The sequence below is a fragment of the Anas platyrhynchos genome, chromosome 3, assembly GCF_047663525.1.
Source record: "Anas platyrhynchos isolate ZD024472 breed Pekin duck chromosome 3, IASCAAS_PekinDuck_T2T, whole genome shotgun sequence".
NCBI lineage: Eukaryota > Metazoa > Chordata > Aves > Anseriformes > Anatidae > Anas > Anas platyrhynchos.
Window position 1 is genome coordinate 67,295,887 of NC_092589.1, and position 15,921 is coordinate 67,311,807.

Genomic DNA, 15,921 nt, shown 5'->3' on the forward strand with positions numbered 1-15,921 from the left:
CCCAAGTATCACACTTAAGTAACATTTATTTTGTCAGAGTAGATGGTCCAAGTTAAAAGTACTCATGCAGTCAAGGGGCCTGGTGGCTGTAAAGGACTTTTCCCCAGTTTGTGCTATGTATAAGCACTTCCACTGAAGTGAAAGTAAGGCAGAACCAAGATTTAGCAAGGTACAGGCACTTTGTTCCCAGTTCAAGCAGGGAAAAAAAAAAGCCTACATCAGGTCCTGGTTCCCCCCCACCCCAAAAAAGCTTCATGTTTTATTAAACAAAATGTTGTAAAAAATAGAAAAAAAAAACAAGATACAGAAAGTCAGTGCTCCCTAACCATACACTACTATTTTACGTTATCATATGTAAGACCAGAAGTGGAAGAAACCATAAATCAAAGCTTATTCTTAACAAGTGTTCAGTTACCTTGGATATTCAGAGATATGTGTAGTATACCAAGTGTTTGACAGCAGTATAGTAACAGTCTGACTTGGTATTGCCAATGGTGCCTAATAGTACGCTGTGTACACAGTACTACACAGCGTAGTTAAACAATTGCTTGAAGGAAGATAGGAAAGATAGTTTAAACTCCACATTATCTGGTTACATAAAACAGTGATTTACAAAAAACTCATATACCAAACAATATTCTAAATAAATAGTTCATCTTCATGACTATATACAGAGTCCCCATTGCATTAGTTATCCAAGAACGGCATGTCTGTGTCCATGGGTGCTGGGGCAAGTTCACATAAATAGAACAGTGTGGCTTCACTTGCTTCTGCCTCTGTCAGCGGCTCCAGCCGCACCAGCTTGCTCTGAGTTGGTTCAGGATCCAGGCTGCTCTCCAGGAGCTCATCCACTTCCAGCGGTTTGTCCACAGAGGAAGGAGTTTCGGTGGTGGAGCTCCCACTCTCAACATTGGAACCTGGGTTCCCATCAAGGAATGCAAGCAGTGGAAATGCAGTATACTGTATGAGTTGCTTATCTAAAGGAAAAAAATTCCCAAAACATTATCAGTTCACATGCCATCCTACACGTAGAAAGACAAAGAGAAAAAACAACAAAAAACACAACACCCCATATAACTTATTTTAAAAATGATTAATAATAAAAAGTTCTATGTGCTTGTTTTAAATGATTAAAGAGTTACTACATTCATTACATCCCTACATAAAGTTATTTATCCAGATTCTCCTGCAGAACATCAGATTCTCTATGGCTGGTACAGTGCCAAAAACCTAAAAAGCAAATATAATAAATATTTTGTTTTGGTTATATGCTTATCAGCATCATACAAACCTAGACAAGCAAATAATTGAGACAGTTTTTAAGTACAATGCTTGCTCAACTCTTAAAACATTTCAACAAAACACTTATTACAACTAACCTGATTTGGGCTTGAAAACTTGTGTTTCCTGTGAAGCAGCTGGACCAGCATTATTCTTAGTAGTTTCTATTCCCTTCGTCTCCATCTGGAAAACAAAGTAAAATCTAAAATACATGCTCCTCAAAGCTTCTTTCAATGCAATGGCAATGATACTAGAACTTAGCTTGACCAACCATTTAAAAAAATATTTGTGAAGGGATGCACTGGTATTAGTTATTCACGCTAACGGATCATGGCTGAGAAAATGTGAAATGGAAACACGGATTTATTCAAGCAAAACCAAAAACTAATGCTCACAAAAAGGACAAACTCAAAGAGCTAGTATGTTGCTCTACTGCTTATTCTAATGTTTCCTTGCCCACCAGACAGCACAGACGGAAACATTTTGACAAAGTATATTTGTAAGTACTAAAACCTGGGACAGAAGATACAAAAGTCTTTACAAAAGAGGCTGGTAACAAAAGTTCTGGTTTCACAGTTTCAAATGACATTATATGTTGCTAATTAGTGTTTTCCCCTTACCTATTTAAAGCCTAACAGGATGAATTCAACTGCAGCCTTCCTATACTCATGGAAGACTTGAAAGCAAGAACATGAAAAAAGTGCTATTATACCAGTAAAGAAAACAGGACAGGATGAAAAAAGTTCGAATCTCTCGCTACTGTGTGTACATTGAGCAATGATGGGTTTGAAACTTACTTTGGTATTAGTGATATGATCTGTGGGATTCATCTGCACGGAGCTTGTAAAAAGCTGAATAAGACAAAACACATCAAGCTTTAAGCATCTCGATGTTCCTATTAAGAATACAAGAACGTCATATCTGCATGTGTGAAAATAATCCCTGTAGTGTTTTCGCCCTCAGTAATCCCTGCAGTGTTTTTGCCCTCAGTTAGGATTAGAGTTTATTTACAGATAGTTACCACTTCTGCAAAGAAAATCTTTGGAGCGTATTTTGGAATCACATGAACTTCACTCACAAAGGAAACAACTGTAAGCATGTCTAACTCAGAGTAACATGGTTCACTGCAGTCTGAGAATTACCAATTCATTCTTACTTTGCTCCATGGAGAATTGTGTGTACAATAAGGAGGAACATACCCTGAAGAAGTTTTCAAGTGACACTGAACTGGAAGGAGTCAACAATATATAGGGAGCAGAGCTGTTAAGAGGGATCTTAGCAAGCTGGGGAAGATGCCCAAAAAGTACTACATCGAGTTCAACAAACAAATGTATCTAGGACACAACCACTTCATGCACCAGCCTAGGTTAGTGACCGAACGGACAGGGAACAACTCCTTGGAAACGGCCCTGGGAGACAACACCCCATGTAAACCAGCAGTATGACTGTGCTGCAGGGAGCGATTGGTTTTAAGCTTCCCAGTATGAGAATTCTCAAACTACACAGAGTCCAAAGGGCCACAGATGGTTAGGGGGCGTGAGACATAAAATGGGCTGAGAAAACATGGCTTATCTTGTCTGCAGAGGGCAGACAAGGGCACTAACTGCACCCTTCCACTACTGGTAGAGAGGTGATACAGAGAAGACAAACTCCACAGAGGTGGATAGAGGACAAGATGCAAGAGTGACATGCTGTAGTAGGGAGAATTTGGACTGACATAAGGAAGTTCTTCACAGAGAGCAAAGCACTGAAGCAGACACTCAGGAAGGCCATGGAAACTCCCTTTGGAGACTGCAGAATTTGAGTGGACAAGGCCCAAGCAACATGATCTAACTTTCAAGTTGGCCCTTGAGCGAGGAGGTTGGAATAGATGGCCTGCATAGACCCTTCCAACCTAGATCATTCTGATAGACATGAACCTGAAGAGAAATTGAGAACATACACGTAACTCCCAAGAAATAACTTGAAACATCAGAAAACCTAAAATAAATGCCAAGAGCCTTTTTAACCCAAGTTCATTGAGATGACAACAGATTCCGTGCTGGGCCATTTCAAAGCAAAATTATTAATCTAGTTGGTGTCTGAGTTCATGTAGCAACAAATAAAAACGTAATTTCACTAAAAGCCATTCTTTGATCAAAAATTTACATCACTGTCATCACCACAGCATGTGCTTGGGCAGTGGTGTAGTACAGTTATACCAGTGCCCCAGAAACACATATTCACAAATATTTATAACTGTCCTTTTTGAAAGGAAGAGCAAAACACAATCTTGAGCATTTTAAACAGTAACAGTTCACACAAATATTTTCTTGAGTGTATTACCAAATTGCTAGAAATATTGAAATAAACAGAGAAAATTACATCAACCAGTAGATCTGGATCTATGCTGAACTGTCGTCCTGATAACATGGCCTGGAAGTCCTCTAAACTGCAGTCAATACTGTCAAGATAATCCAGAAGTTCAACTCTAGAAGACAAAACCAGTACTGTATTACTGTATCCACTAACAGAAGAAAAAAAAAAAAACACGTAAGTTTTATACAGATGTACTATGTCATCTAAAAATCTTTACCAACACTATTTTGACTTTTTCATTAACTTCTCAAAAAGACTGACAACTTTCAACCCTACTTTTTAGAGAAGAAGCCAAGTAAAGCAGACAGGTGCTCCAAAAGAGAAATCACATCTCTTGACTATGATTATCATCAGCAGAGACAGAACTCCTGCCTCTTACTAGTCCTAATGAAGTCCAATCTGCCTGCAAGAATCCTGCATATAGACCTTGACAGCATCATCAGTTTAAACAGTGTTATTTACAACATTACACTGTCAGATTATGTACTCTAATTCACTCCCTTCATGATGAAAATCAGAGGGGGTCCCATGGTAAAATACTTAAAATGGAAGGATCTTTACAAACTAGAACATTACCAGCATAATATATATGCCTTAATATAACGTTACCAGTTCAGTCCTTTGAATTTCAATCAGTTCTAATATGTAAAAACATCAGGCTACTCACTTTCCAAGAAGATTTATATTCTGTGAAATTACTCCACTCTCATTGAGTATGGAATCCATCATTGAGACTGGATCTTCTGCAGTTAAAGTTGACTGGCTGTTCAGCTGTACAGCACTTGACATGAGCGGACTTGTACTGTCACTGACAGGACTGAGGGGATCATTAGCTGGGACAGCAACTGATTCTGTGCTTTTATCCCCTTGAATTACAGGAGCGTATTCTTCGTCATTATCATCTTCCACAATTACTATATCAGGAGAATGACTGCAGCTGTAAAACAAGGCAAATGAATTAAAGTGTTCCATACACAAATTGGTACACTATTCCATACACCTAGTTACTTTTTTAATGAAGTTCAGCTAGTAGACACTGTTTTGCTAGACCACATTAGCAACTATTACAAACACAGAAGAACAGTGGTGTTTTTGCGTTAGAACAAGAAAAGCTTTCATATAAATGTGAAGTAGCTATGAAGTAGGCCAAAGCATATGAGGCTGCCAAACACGACAGACTATGTGTACTTTCCATCTTTCCGGTGGGACAAAATTCAGCTTTGGATTAGTCGTAACATGAAGGATCTCAGTCAACTGTGTTACAGTTAATTAAGCTTGCTTTGTACACCAGAAAGGCAACCAAAACAACCAGGAAAAAAAGTCTTAAATAGCTTGCTTTCCTCTGTATGCTGGCGGTTTTCTTAACCCTTAAGTAGTTGTGCTGTCTTACCTTCATTAAACTTTTCTATCAGAGAATGCATTTCCAGACATCAGTTCAACAAATGTAACAGTACTAGCATAAACTGCATAGTTCAAGCATAAACTACGAATCTCTAAATTGTATTCCTTGGGGCATAATACAGGTCCTATCAATACCATGCAAATGAGGAACTACTTCTATAATGCTAAGTAAAGACAGAAGAAATGTAGTCTCTAATCACTTCGGACTGCAAAAAAAAAAAAAAAAAAAAAAAAAAAAAACCAACAAAAAACCACCAAAATTCCCCAGCATAGTAATGTTCAAAGACCACACCAACACTTGATAAACAGCACATGCAAGTTAATCTCCACAAAAAAAAACAAAAAAACCTTTAAAAAGAAGGGATGCCATTCCTGTCTGTATTCACAACCACAAGTAAGAAGAACTTATTCTGTCTTTCGACAAGTAGCACACTTAACAAAGCATAGTAATACAGATTACTTCTCACTAGTTTCTATCTTCAATATATTAAAACTCTGACAGCCAGTTAACTGTTTGGAATTCAGAGGAAACCTAGCGCAAATTCACAGATGATGTTCCTATACATGGAGTTTTCTTACCGCTTTAAACAGTATCTAAGACATCTGAATTATTTCATAATATACAGCATTGACAGCCAAATACCTATACAGAATTCTAGAGACCTCTTACTTGGAAGAATCTGAAGTGCTGTCTTCATTTGCCTCTGGTGTAACAGGAGGATTTTCATCAACCATGGTATTGTCCTCATCCGCCACATCCTCAGTAACATCATAAATAATGATGTCATCTGAAATTTGGTCCCTTTGTTTTAACCCTTCAGTTCTGTTGAGAGGTACCTGAGAATTATTTTAAAAAGAGTCAGGGGACAAACGGACAATTAGCTTCAGCATTCTGTCAGTTATCACTGCATCTTACAATGTTGCAATTCTAAAACAGTAGAAGAATTTCCCAACACCTTGGAGATTACAAGGGGTTTGTATGGATCTAAGATTAAGAGAAAAAAGACACGAATAAATAAATGAACGAGCTGGAGAAGAGCTGATACAGGAAACAAGTGCTTGGCAAGTTATACGAGCATAGAAATAAAAATATACTAGCAAAAGCAACAAAAAAGATACAAAGACAGGACTACATGAGAAGTACAAATAATAAAAAAGTGACTACTAGCCTTGACCTGCCATTTAAGTAGTACTTGCTAGAGCACTCATTCTGATGATTTCTCCATCCACAATTATTTGTGCAGGAGAAAGTAACTTTCAGAGCTGTGACACATTCAAGCAGCACAAAAACTTGACATGATTTTGCTGGGTTGGGTGCTGCCTTGCAGAACAAGGTGGATTCTTGTCCCTGCATGGGGCCCTCAGCTCCAGGAGACAACAGCAGAACATACACATGCTTAAAGGCACTATTGTAAAAATCAAACTGCTTTCAATAGTATCACATGTAGCCGTATTTAATACACAGGTAAGTGGTTTACATATGTTCATACTGAAAAATGAATGGTAATTATAAACTCACTTGGATTCTGAAGGATACACATGGTATACTGCTTCCAGAAGCTGAAAGCTCTCAGGTACAGTTATGTTTCTACCCCCAATATGACTTGTTACTTGATCTGTCTCCTCCTCCTGCACTCCTTCCTTCATCAGAACAAATAGCACGCATAAAAAAAAAAACAACTTACATGATGGTTACTGTCAGCTGGTTCTTTCACAATTTGCTGAAATACATTTGGCTTTGTGGGTCCGTTAGTGTTCAGAAGAAGAGGCCTAAATTACAGTAAAGGAAGAAAGCCATCTCAGAACTAATTCTTCCATTTTATTCAACAAAACATGTCAGTATACTTACTGGATAGCAAGTTTTCAAGGCCATATTTACCTCTTGCGCTTTAGGCTCACTAGTTGGTTATTCTGCACCAAGGTAACAATAAATTGCACAATCTATGAGGAAAATAATACTATCATTAGTCAATCTACCCTGTAATTGCTTTTCTCTGACCACCAACATACCTCATAGCATAAGACTTTGTTAATCAAAACTATACCAAAATAGCACATCACTTATTTTGTGTGTAGTGTTTTCTATACAGAACTGTTCAGAAGAATTAAAAATCAAGGTAGATCAGAAAACATGGCTGGTAATATCTAAAAAGAAGAGAGTTAATCAGTTGTTTGAGAAAGGCTTTTTTTCCACATATCAAGTAATCATTTTTTACACATCACTCAATATATATTAAGAAATCCAGTAACTCAGACTATCAGAAGAATTCTAATTCTAATGACAGAAGGCATGTAAGGGTGTTGACTATATATATAACCTGTATCTATAAATACTGGGCCTGATGAAAGGCTTTTTTGACAGTTTAAAAAAAAACAAAACACATACAGTTGACAGTATCCATCAGCTGATTTTCCCTTTGAAATCTCAGCCTATTTTCACATATGTTTTAAATTTAAGGACTAAATGAAAGTCTCTGGCTTGAACAAACTGAAAAAAAGATAAGCAAAAGTCTCTGCTACAAGGTTGCTTATAGTATTACTATTTCTGATACATAAACAAAATAAGAATCCGTAAACTCTTTGCATCTACATTGGTTTTGGTAGATAATAAATCTAAAAAACTGCTAAGCTAACATATTAGCAATGGGTTGCATTCAATAACCTACTTTTCTGATAACATTACAAATACACAGTTAGTATTAAGTGGAATTAATCTCCAATACTGAACTTCATAATTCTTGTAGTAAGATACAGTTTTTCCAGAGATCTGTCAGTACAGTCTATTAGTCATCTGATTCCTGAAGAAATCAAAAACTAATGGACCATTTTAAGGACATCTTAATGAATGATTTACAATGCTACTGGAATTCTTTCTTTGAAAATGTCTACAAGAGTTTTGGCCTTAACTTTTGCTTTTGGGGTGAAATATACTTAATGTTTGTTTCACAAAGGTTTGCACACCATGCACCACCCAGTTGTTCTTTTATTAAGAAGTTATTTCCCATGCTATGATAAAAGAGTGACGGCAAAGAAAGGTAACATGACAGGGTATCCTAGCTTAGTAGCACTCATACTGATGTTTGAACAAAGTCTTACCTTCCTAATAACTTGCTGTTGTTGCAAGTGTTTTGCTCTCAGTTCTGCAACTTCTCTCCAAAGAGATTCATTCTCTCTGTTTGAAAAGGATAATTTAAAAACCAAAATTAAAAAAAATCAAATGTTTGAAATATTCACAGGAATATTTTTTGTTAAAGATTAGTTAGTTTCATTAAACCTCTTTGAAATGTGTTTTTAGGTTTCAGGGAAAAAAAAATCACAAAGTCAACAAACTTCACAAATAACTAACTACAAAATGGAGAACCAAACACGACGAATAGCTTGAAGAGAACTTCCAGCCTCCTTAAAACATATTTCTTCCCAGAGAAACACTTATTACACACACATTCAGCATTTCAAAATTTACTATTTTGTTTCCTTTGTTTACCTTGTCTTCACTCTAATAAATAAATAAATAAATAAAAATTAAACAAACATACCACTAGTTTCTGGCAGCAGCAAAGGACTAAACAGCCAAGTAACATCCCTTGGGAACAGCCCTTTCACCAGTAAATACTGTGTTTTCTCATCAAGCCTGCATGCCCCTCCTCACAGACCTCTTGCTAGATGCAAGACATCTATCAGAAACTACATCCACCTTGAAAGCACCTTTGTAGAACAAGCCTTACAAGCAGCTGTAGGTTATAACAGTTGCCTTTATTAGCTTCAGTAAAGTGGCATATATTAGGTGCTGAAAACTAGGAGCACAGCAGAGCTGGCAGCTTTCAGGGAACACTGCCATTTCACAAACCTTGGTTGTTCCAGTTCTCACAAGAGTCCAGAACAGAGATAGTATAAAAAGTGCTGTAAAGTGACCCTTGCCATCGTATCCATGAACCTTATTGCTTCCAACAGCATAAAGCATATTAATCAGTAGATAATGAACACCAAAAGCTTCAGTGGATAAGACAACATACCACCCTCCTCTGTTTCGTTGTTTAGTTTTCAACACAGATGAATGCCAAAATGGGAAGAAAATCTCTCCATTGGTGTTTCATGTTTTTAGGAAACCTTAAGCTTATTTTTCACAAACAGCTGCTGATAGGCAGTATGATGAAGATTAGCAGCAGTCTGAGGATTAATGTCTAACACACAATTTAAAGGCACAGTTTCATCACAAATTTAGTAACTGCAATCAGGGATTCTGAACTTTCTCAACCTTTCCACCAGCTTTATGAACATGTTTTTGTAGGACCAGGTCTTCTGATTTAGCTTGTTTCTACTTAAATCATTCTAAACTCGTGGAACAAGATGGATATCAAACACCGACCCCTCTATCTTCTTATCTCTACAAACTGTCAGGTTGTTAGCAACCAAATGTCATTTTAACCAGTCAGCCCTGCTCTGAGCAGGGCTTTGAACCTTATGGCCTCCTGAGCTGCTTTCCAACCTGAATTCATCTATGATTCAAAAGGATGAATGTGAGCGTTTTAATTTAGACTGGCCAGTTTCTAATAAAGACCCTTCCTGGCCAAAATGTTCGCATTTGAATACTCTATCACACAAGTAATTAGAACTGAAAACACCAACTGAATGACACTACGTAATTCTTCTCTAAATTTCCAAATTAGATTTCTAACCAGATTTTTGTAAGTATTAATTGTTCTGCAATTTCAGCAGTGAGGGAATAAAGACAATACAAGTAAAATAAAAAAGTAATGAGCAAAACCATTAATTATAGTATGAAGGTATCACAAGCAATATGCACAAACCAAACTCTGCCTCAGACTAAACACAGTAACTATTTCATACTTGAAGTCACTCATTCTCAGCATACTTTAAGAACTTACTTAATATTCAGCCTCGGCACCATTATGGAACTAAAATTAAACATAGTGTTTAATTGCCTACTACTAGACAGTTCTTCAAACACCAACTTTGCCTATTATACTTTAAGTCATATCAAAACATTCCATTTTAAATGCAATTTTTTTACTGAAATTTCTCTTCCCAAAGCAATAGTCACAGTTGGACACTCAGAAATCCTTAAAACTGTGTCTCACACTTAAGCGTCAGATTTGTTCTCCGATATCTATTGTCAGAATTACTCAATTTCAGAGCTGAGTTGCTGATGGGACATTTACCTTTTCAGAGCAGACAATCGAGATTCAATAGTCTCTTGTTTAATTTGCACCTTTTGAGCACTACTTATTATTTTGGAGAGATCCTCCTGGCGTATCTTGTTTTCTTCAGGTCTTGAAGAAGAAACCTTTAAAAGATGAGAATACAGAAGCAACACTTTCCTTTACTTAGTTTTATTATTTTATTTTGTAGATCAACTATATTTTGTCTAGTGTTGATACTATGAGTTAGTAATAAAACAAACATCAAATACTATAATACAGAAACTCCTTACAACAGACACCATGTTAGTTTTAGTTATCATATTTGTATTCATTCAGATTTTCCAGGCATTGTACTCAGTGCTCTGTATGGTAACTGCTTCAAACTAACCCACGCTAAAAAGTGTCTCCCACCACAGTTTAACGTGTATTTGTTTCATAACAATGTTCTTATTCACTCTATTTAGAATAACAACAGAGCAAATTTCAGAAATATGTGTGTTTTTATGTTTTTCCTCCTCCTTGGTGGAAACTTTACTACTTGCAGTAGCTGCGCTCTGAAACAAGCTACATAAACAGACTGTTTAGTGACGGTACAGTCTAAGCATGTGCTGCACTCCTAGTAGATGTTTGCTAAATGTTCTATTAACACACCTAATTTTTGCTGCCTGCCAAACTATGACAGGGAAATACTTAGAGGAGCCTAGTCAAATAGTCAAAACCCCCAAATACCTTTAAATAGATCTTATATATATGAATGAGAGCAGCACAGTTTATTTACTTCCCCAGACTCCACCATGCTCATTTGTACTCACAATCTTGCAATTAAACATAACATATAATTTGTTATTCATTTATACTTACTGGTATAGCTTTTTTACATATTGAGTTTTCACTAACCTTCCTTTTAATGTGTTCCAACAAGTCCTCCCGACCCTGCTTAAAATAGGGGTGCTGAAACTCTACTGGACCATCTCGCTCCAGTTTGACAATCCCCGAATCAACATGGACAACTTTACGGAAACCATCTTTAATAAAAAAAGAAAAAAAAATCTCTCAAAGCCCACGTTAAGGAAAACAAACTATATTGCTCCGACTATCCTTTTATCAGTTTTACGAATGCAACAACAACCTAGTAGCAGAGAACGCAGAAGAAATGCTCAAAGGAAATAATCTATAACTAAACACATGCAGGATCGTGAACTATGCCAGAAACCCAAAAAAAAACAAGAACTTACACATGTTTAACTGTCTGACAAAGCTTGCCATGTTGTTGTGCTTGAAGTATTTGGGAAGAATCTCTTTTGCGAATCTCTGTTCATCCAACACCAAGAAACTCTGGCCATTCTAAAACGAGAGAGACATTAAGCTTCTTAAAGACTATTGTAGAAAACACTCTGGGCTTTTAGAATTAATCACCACATAGGAATGCTTCCTTTGTGCATGCAGCACAAAACTGATCTGCTTGCCTACAGTTTTCCACAACAAAAGTGTACAAACCCTGCAGCTGCAAAGCAACAGAGAATTCCTAATTTACATTGCTATCCATATCTAAAGGGAAACATTTCTATTGTTACTCTTCACTTCCTCAAGAGAAATGAATTAACGACCAGTTTACCAACAAGTATCAGTGCCACTAACGCAGAATACTATCGATGTTGTATGTAGCTTCACGGTCTTGGGAAGGAACAAAGCAAAGAGACTGTGCAAGGTAAAAAACAAAAAAGCCACCAGAACACAACAAAACACAGTTTAAGTCCCTTCTGCTTCTCATCATAAAAGCATGACTAGTTTGGTAAGACCTGTAGAGAAGGTGAAACTGTGAAAAGCTGAGGGTGTCCACTGGATTTCAGTTACCAAACAGCACTCAAGACAATACCTCTCTCCCTGTGATGCCAACTGTGAGGGAGGACTGATCTTTTCCCCACTGAACTGGTCCTCAAATTTCATCCACGGGGTGAGATTAAAATAGAAAGAAGGCTCTGCTCTTTGTTCTTCAATGATATTGCTCCATTCACTAAAGGACAAGTAATTGGCAGGATGCAAATCAGCTGCTTCAAAATGGTACGGGTTTCTCTGTGGTCTACCCACAGTACTCTCACTTTGCACCTATGGAGAAGCCTACCATCTTTGACAAATGCCATCACTGATACTCCATTTGCTCAGAAGCCCTTTAGTTCACAGGGCTCCCCACTTGTTTTGTACCCTCCCCCCCCTGCAATGCCAGCAGCTGTACATTCCCCAACCAGCTTGAAAAACCAGCCACGAGACCATGTGAAGACCAAGCAAGGATCACCAGAAGCATGATTTATAAATGGAATGCCATTAGATGTGTTACAAGCACAAATCTGAGAACAGTAGGAAGATGAAAGCTTCCCAACTTCCCAGTAATGTATACCTATCTCCTGCTGAGAATCAGCCAGCATAAAGAAAATGGGAAGCAAAACAGCATGAACAGATGACTTTAGTTAATGCATTAACATAACTCACCAGCTGAAGGTACTCAACTGGTGCTAGTGACCTGTAACACCAAAAGACAGCTTTTACACAGCACCTGACTTCAGTGGTACTTTGAAAATTTTTAGGCCTACAGCAGAACAATTTGGGAGATAGGTCTACTAGTCCTTGTTGCCCTGACAGTCATCTACACTGATGTAAACAGACGTTAGGTTAAGGCCTGACTTTAACACAGCGAAGCCTTACTACATAGCTGAATAGTTTTCAAGTCTTATTCTTACTAACAGCAGCATACAGCAATCGTCCAAGTATTTAATCTGTTATTCCCTGTATGTGTTTCAATGTCACCCCAGCCTCCACTAAGATAGGTATATGGAGAGACAACATGGTTGTTCTTCAGTGTCTATCCTCCCAGTGTAGAGACATCAACTTGTATAGAAAAAAGTGAAATGTTACAGTTATAGCACTTTTCCTCCACTATTACACCTGACATAGTGTATTTTTAAAACAGGCAAACACTTGCATACCAAGGGCTGCCAATATCCTCTTCCATCCAAGAACTGCTAAATGCTGCTAACACGAACCACGATCAGTAGATCTTCCTTCCACAAATTGCCTTGCAGAATCTCTAACCATTTGGCCTTAATTTTTAGTTAAGGAAATAATACAAGGATACCTAGTAACAGCCTTGGTACCTTTACTTAAGATAAATACATAAATACATTTGGGAAATGTCCATAAGGTGGCAAAAATGGCAGGTAAGGGAAGCAGCCCTCAGCATCTCTCTTCCAAAGGAAACAAGCAGATGGAAAGCTGCTGTGGTCCAGGCAGAATCCACGAGTTTCCCTCTCCAAAACGTTCAGGTTGAAGTTACCGGTAACCCGGTATCGGTGCAGCGATGGCAAGTGCAGGCAACCCTTGACGGTTGCCTGAATATTTAAAGAAAGCCGAGCTGAGAGCAGCCATCTCAGCACCACCCGGAGATGCCAAGGCGGTTTGAGAAGAGGCCCTTTTAGCCACGCCGCCGGGACACCGTTTGAGGCAGAGAGCGGCACTGACGTGATGGCGGAACAACCCGCGCGGCGCTGCGGGAGAGCCCCCGGCCCCCGCCCCGCAGCGCCCCGCCGGCTGCAGGGAGGCGGGCACGGCCGGCATTACGGCGTTACGGCACGTTCAGGCACTCGCGGATTTCGCAGCCTGGCACTTGCCCACAAAGGATCAGCGAGGAAGGCCACCCGGGGCCCGTTTCCTTTTTTTTTTTCCCACATTTATTTCTGAGGGACCAAGCCCAGCCAGGCACGACCGATATGATCACTGCACACCTCTCCCTCCCCACACACATCCCCAGGGGGGCCCCTCCGCACCCCCCGCCGCGAACAAAGGGGTGGCGGCGTTGTGGGGGGGCTCCCGCCCCGCCATCCCCACGTGGCCGCCGCCTGCGGCCCGGCCTCGCCCCCCCCCTCCTCCCGCCTTCCCTTCCAGCCGTTAAACGGCTCCGAGCCCCCCCCTCAGCACGGGTACCCCCCCCCCCCTCGGCGGGCCCAGCGGTCGGCGCCGCACCTGGCTCCAGGTGATGAGCTGGTTGCTGGGCGCCTCGCCCACCAGCGCCCACAGCTTGCTGAGGAAGGCCGGCACGCCCGCGCCGGCCGACGGCGGTTGCTGCTGCTGCTGCTGGGCGGGCTGCTGCGGGTGCTGCTGCTTCATCGTGCTCGGGAGCCGCGGCGCTGCGGCGCGGCGCGGTGCGGCCGGGGGAGGGGCGGCAGCACCAGCAGCAGCAGCAGCAGCAGGAGGAGGAGGAGGAGGAGGAGGAGGAGGAGGAGGAGGAGGAGGAGCAGGAGAAGCGGCGCGGTGCAGCCCCGCTGCCGGCCCCGCCCCTCCCGGCCGCCGCCCGCGCATGCGCGCGCCTGCGCGCCGCTTTTATGTAACGGGCCCACGTGCGCCGCCCTCACGTGCCACAACAGCTCCGCCCGCCAGTGCAAGTGGCAGGCGGCGGGAGCCAATGGGGAGCGCGCCTGCTCGCAGGGGGCGGGACCAGGTGCGCTGAGGGGGCGGGGCTCGGTGTGTGGTGGGCAACTGCCGCCAGGCCCTGCCCTGAACCTCCTCAAGATGGCCACGGCCGTTGGTGCTTGCTCTACCTACTGCTTGCAAGGATAAATAAATAAAACTGCTGATTTTTCAGAGTTTCCAGTTACAATAACTCACAAAACTGTCCACCTCTCCAAAGCCAGCTGAAGCAGTCACTCCTGGTGTCACCTGGCTGGCACAGGTGCTGAGAACATGCCCTTCTTACCCAATCCTTAGTCTTCAGAAAGCTCTGTAGTCTAGTAGAATGGTCAGGAAGTAGCTAGTCAGGTGGAAACATGAGTTTAGAGAGCATGCTAACTTATTATATAGATGATCTGAGAAAACACGTAATAAGCATATGCACAACACACCCAAGCTAACTCTCTAGAGGAGATGTCTATCATTCCCTAAGGATACCTCAATTTAAACTTCAGATGTACTGACTACATAGCCTCTGAAAAGAAATTGATTTAAATCAAAAACATAGTTGAAGGAAAATAGCCTAGTGAATAGCAAAAATGCAGTAAAATTTATCTACTTCCAAACTTGAATCATTCTGATAAAAAAAAATATTTGCAGTGAAGTCTGATTAAGCAGCTCCTCTACAGCACTAAAGCGACTATCTTTATAACAAATTGTCAGTCACTGACAGTGTTACTGATGTTTCAGTTTGTTAAGTACCATCATAAAACAGCAAATCAAATCTGAAACGTCTCAGAAAAACAACAAAACAAGGTCAACCTGATCTGCTTCAATCTGTAGTGGGAACAGCACAATGTAATAGAAAAGAAAAACACCTTAAGAACTTTTAGCTTAATAGCTCGCAGGAACATGAATTTAAGTATTTTATATTCAAGCTACATATCACCTAACTTCTTTCTCCTAGCATTAGCTGGCTACAATAACCTTTAACAAGCTAATTCACTCATGTTCACTAGGTCATGACTGAGAGAATTCAGAACTACTGAGTTTATTCCAAATACCTATCCTGAAAAGCTAAAAATAAATGCCTTAAAATCCATTAAAAAACAAATTTATAATTGTCCAAGCAATTTTTTCATCCTAACATGTATGCAAATTCCTACTAGTTTCCATTTATGTAGCTAGAAATGCCAGATAAGCAGAACAAATATAATTATGATTTAATCTGGACACAGTGTTGTTCTCCATCTTATGTTTTCTGTTTACATCATCATCTTGT

At 40.0% G+C, this 15,921-nt stretch overlaps 1 protein-coding gene across 3 annotated transcripts in view; it reads right to left on the reverse strand.

Moving 5' to 3' along the window:
- Positions 1-6: 6 nt before the first annotated feature.
- HSF2 (heat shock transcription factor 2) overlaps positions 7-15,921 on the reverse strand; it is a 35,777-nt gene continuing 19,862 nt past the window's right edge. The window contains exons 1-14 of one of the 3 annotated variants that reach the window (XM_038176244.2): positions 14,463-14,567; positions 14,217-14,426; positions 11,438-11,546; positions 11,100-11,227; positions 10,221-10,345; positions 8,137-8,212; positions 6,920-6,981; positions 6,726-6,810; positions 5,711-5,877; positions 4,307-4,576; positions 3,646-3,751; positions 2,079-2,132; positions 1,380-1,464; positions 7-977 (exon numbers count right to left, since the gene is read on the reverse strand). In XM_038176244.2, coding sequence (XP_038032172.2) covers positions 688-977; positions 1,380-1,464; positions 2,079-2,132; positions 3,646-3,751; positions 4,307-4,576; positions 5,711-5,877; positions 6,726-6,810; positions 6,920-6,981; positions 8,137-8,212; positions 10,221-10,345; positions 11,100-11,227; positions 11,438-11,546; positions 14,217-14,426; positions 14,463-14,552 — 1,857 coding nt within the window. In that variant the 5' untranslated portion in view covers positions 14,553-14,567 and the 3' untranslated portion in view covers positions 7-687. Of the gene's footprint in view, positions 978-1,379; positions 1,465-2,078; positions 2,133-3,645; positions 3,752-4,306; positions 4,577-5,710; positions 5,878-6,725; positions 6,811-6,919; positions 6,982-8,136; positions 8,213-10,220; positions 10,346-11,099; positions 11,228-11,437; positions 11,547-14,216; positions 14,427-14,462; positions 14,568-15,921 lie in introns of those variants that run through there. The other 2 variants (XM_072036061.1, XM_072036062.1) reach the window with 2 other exon arrangements.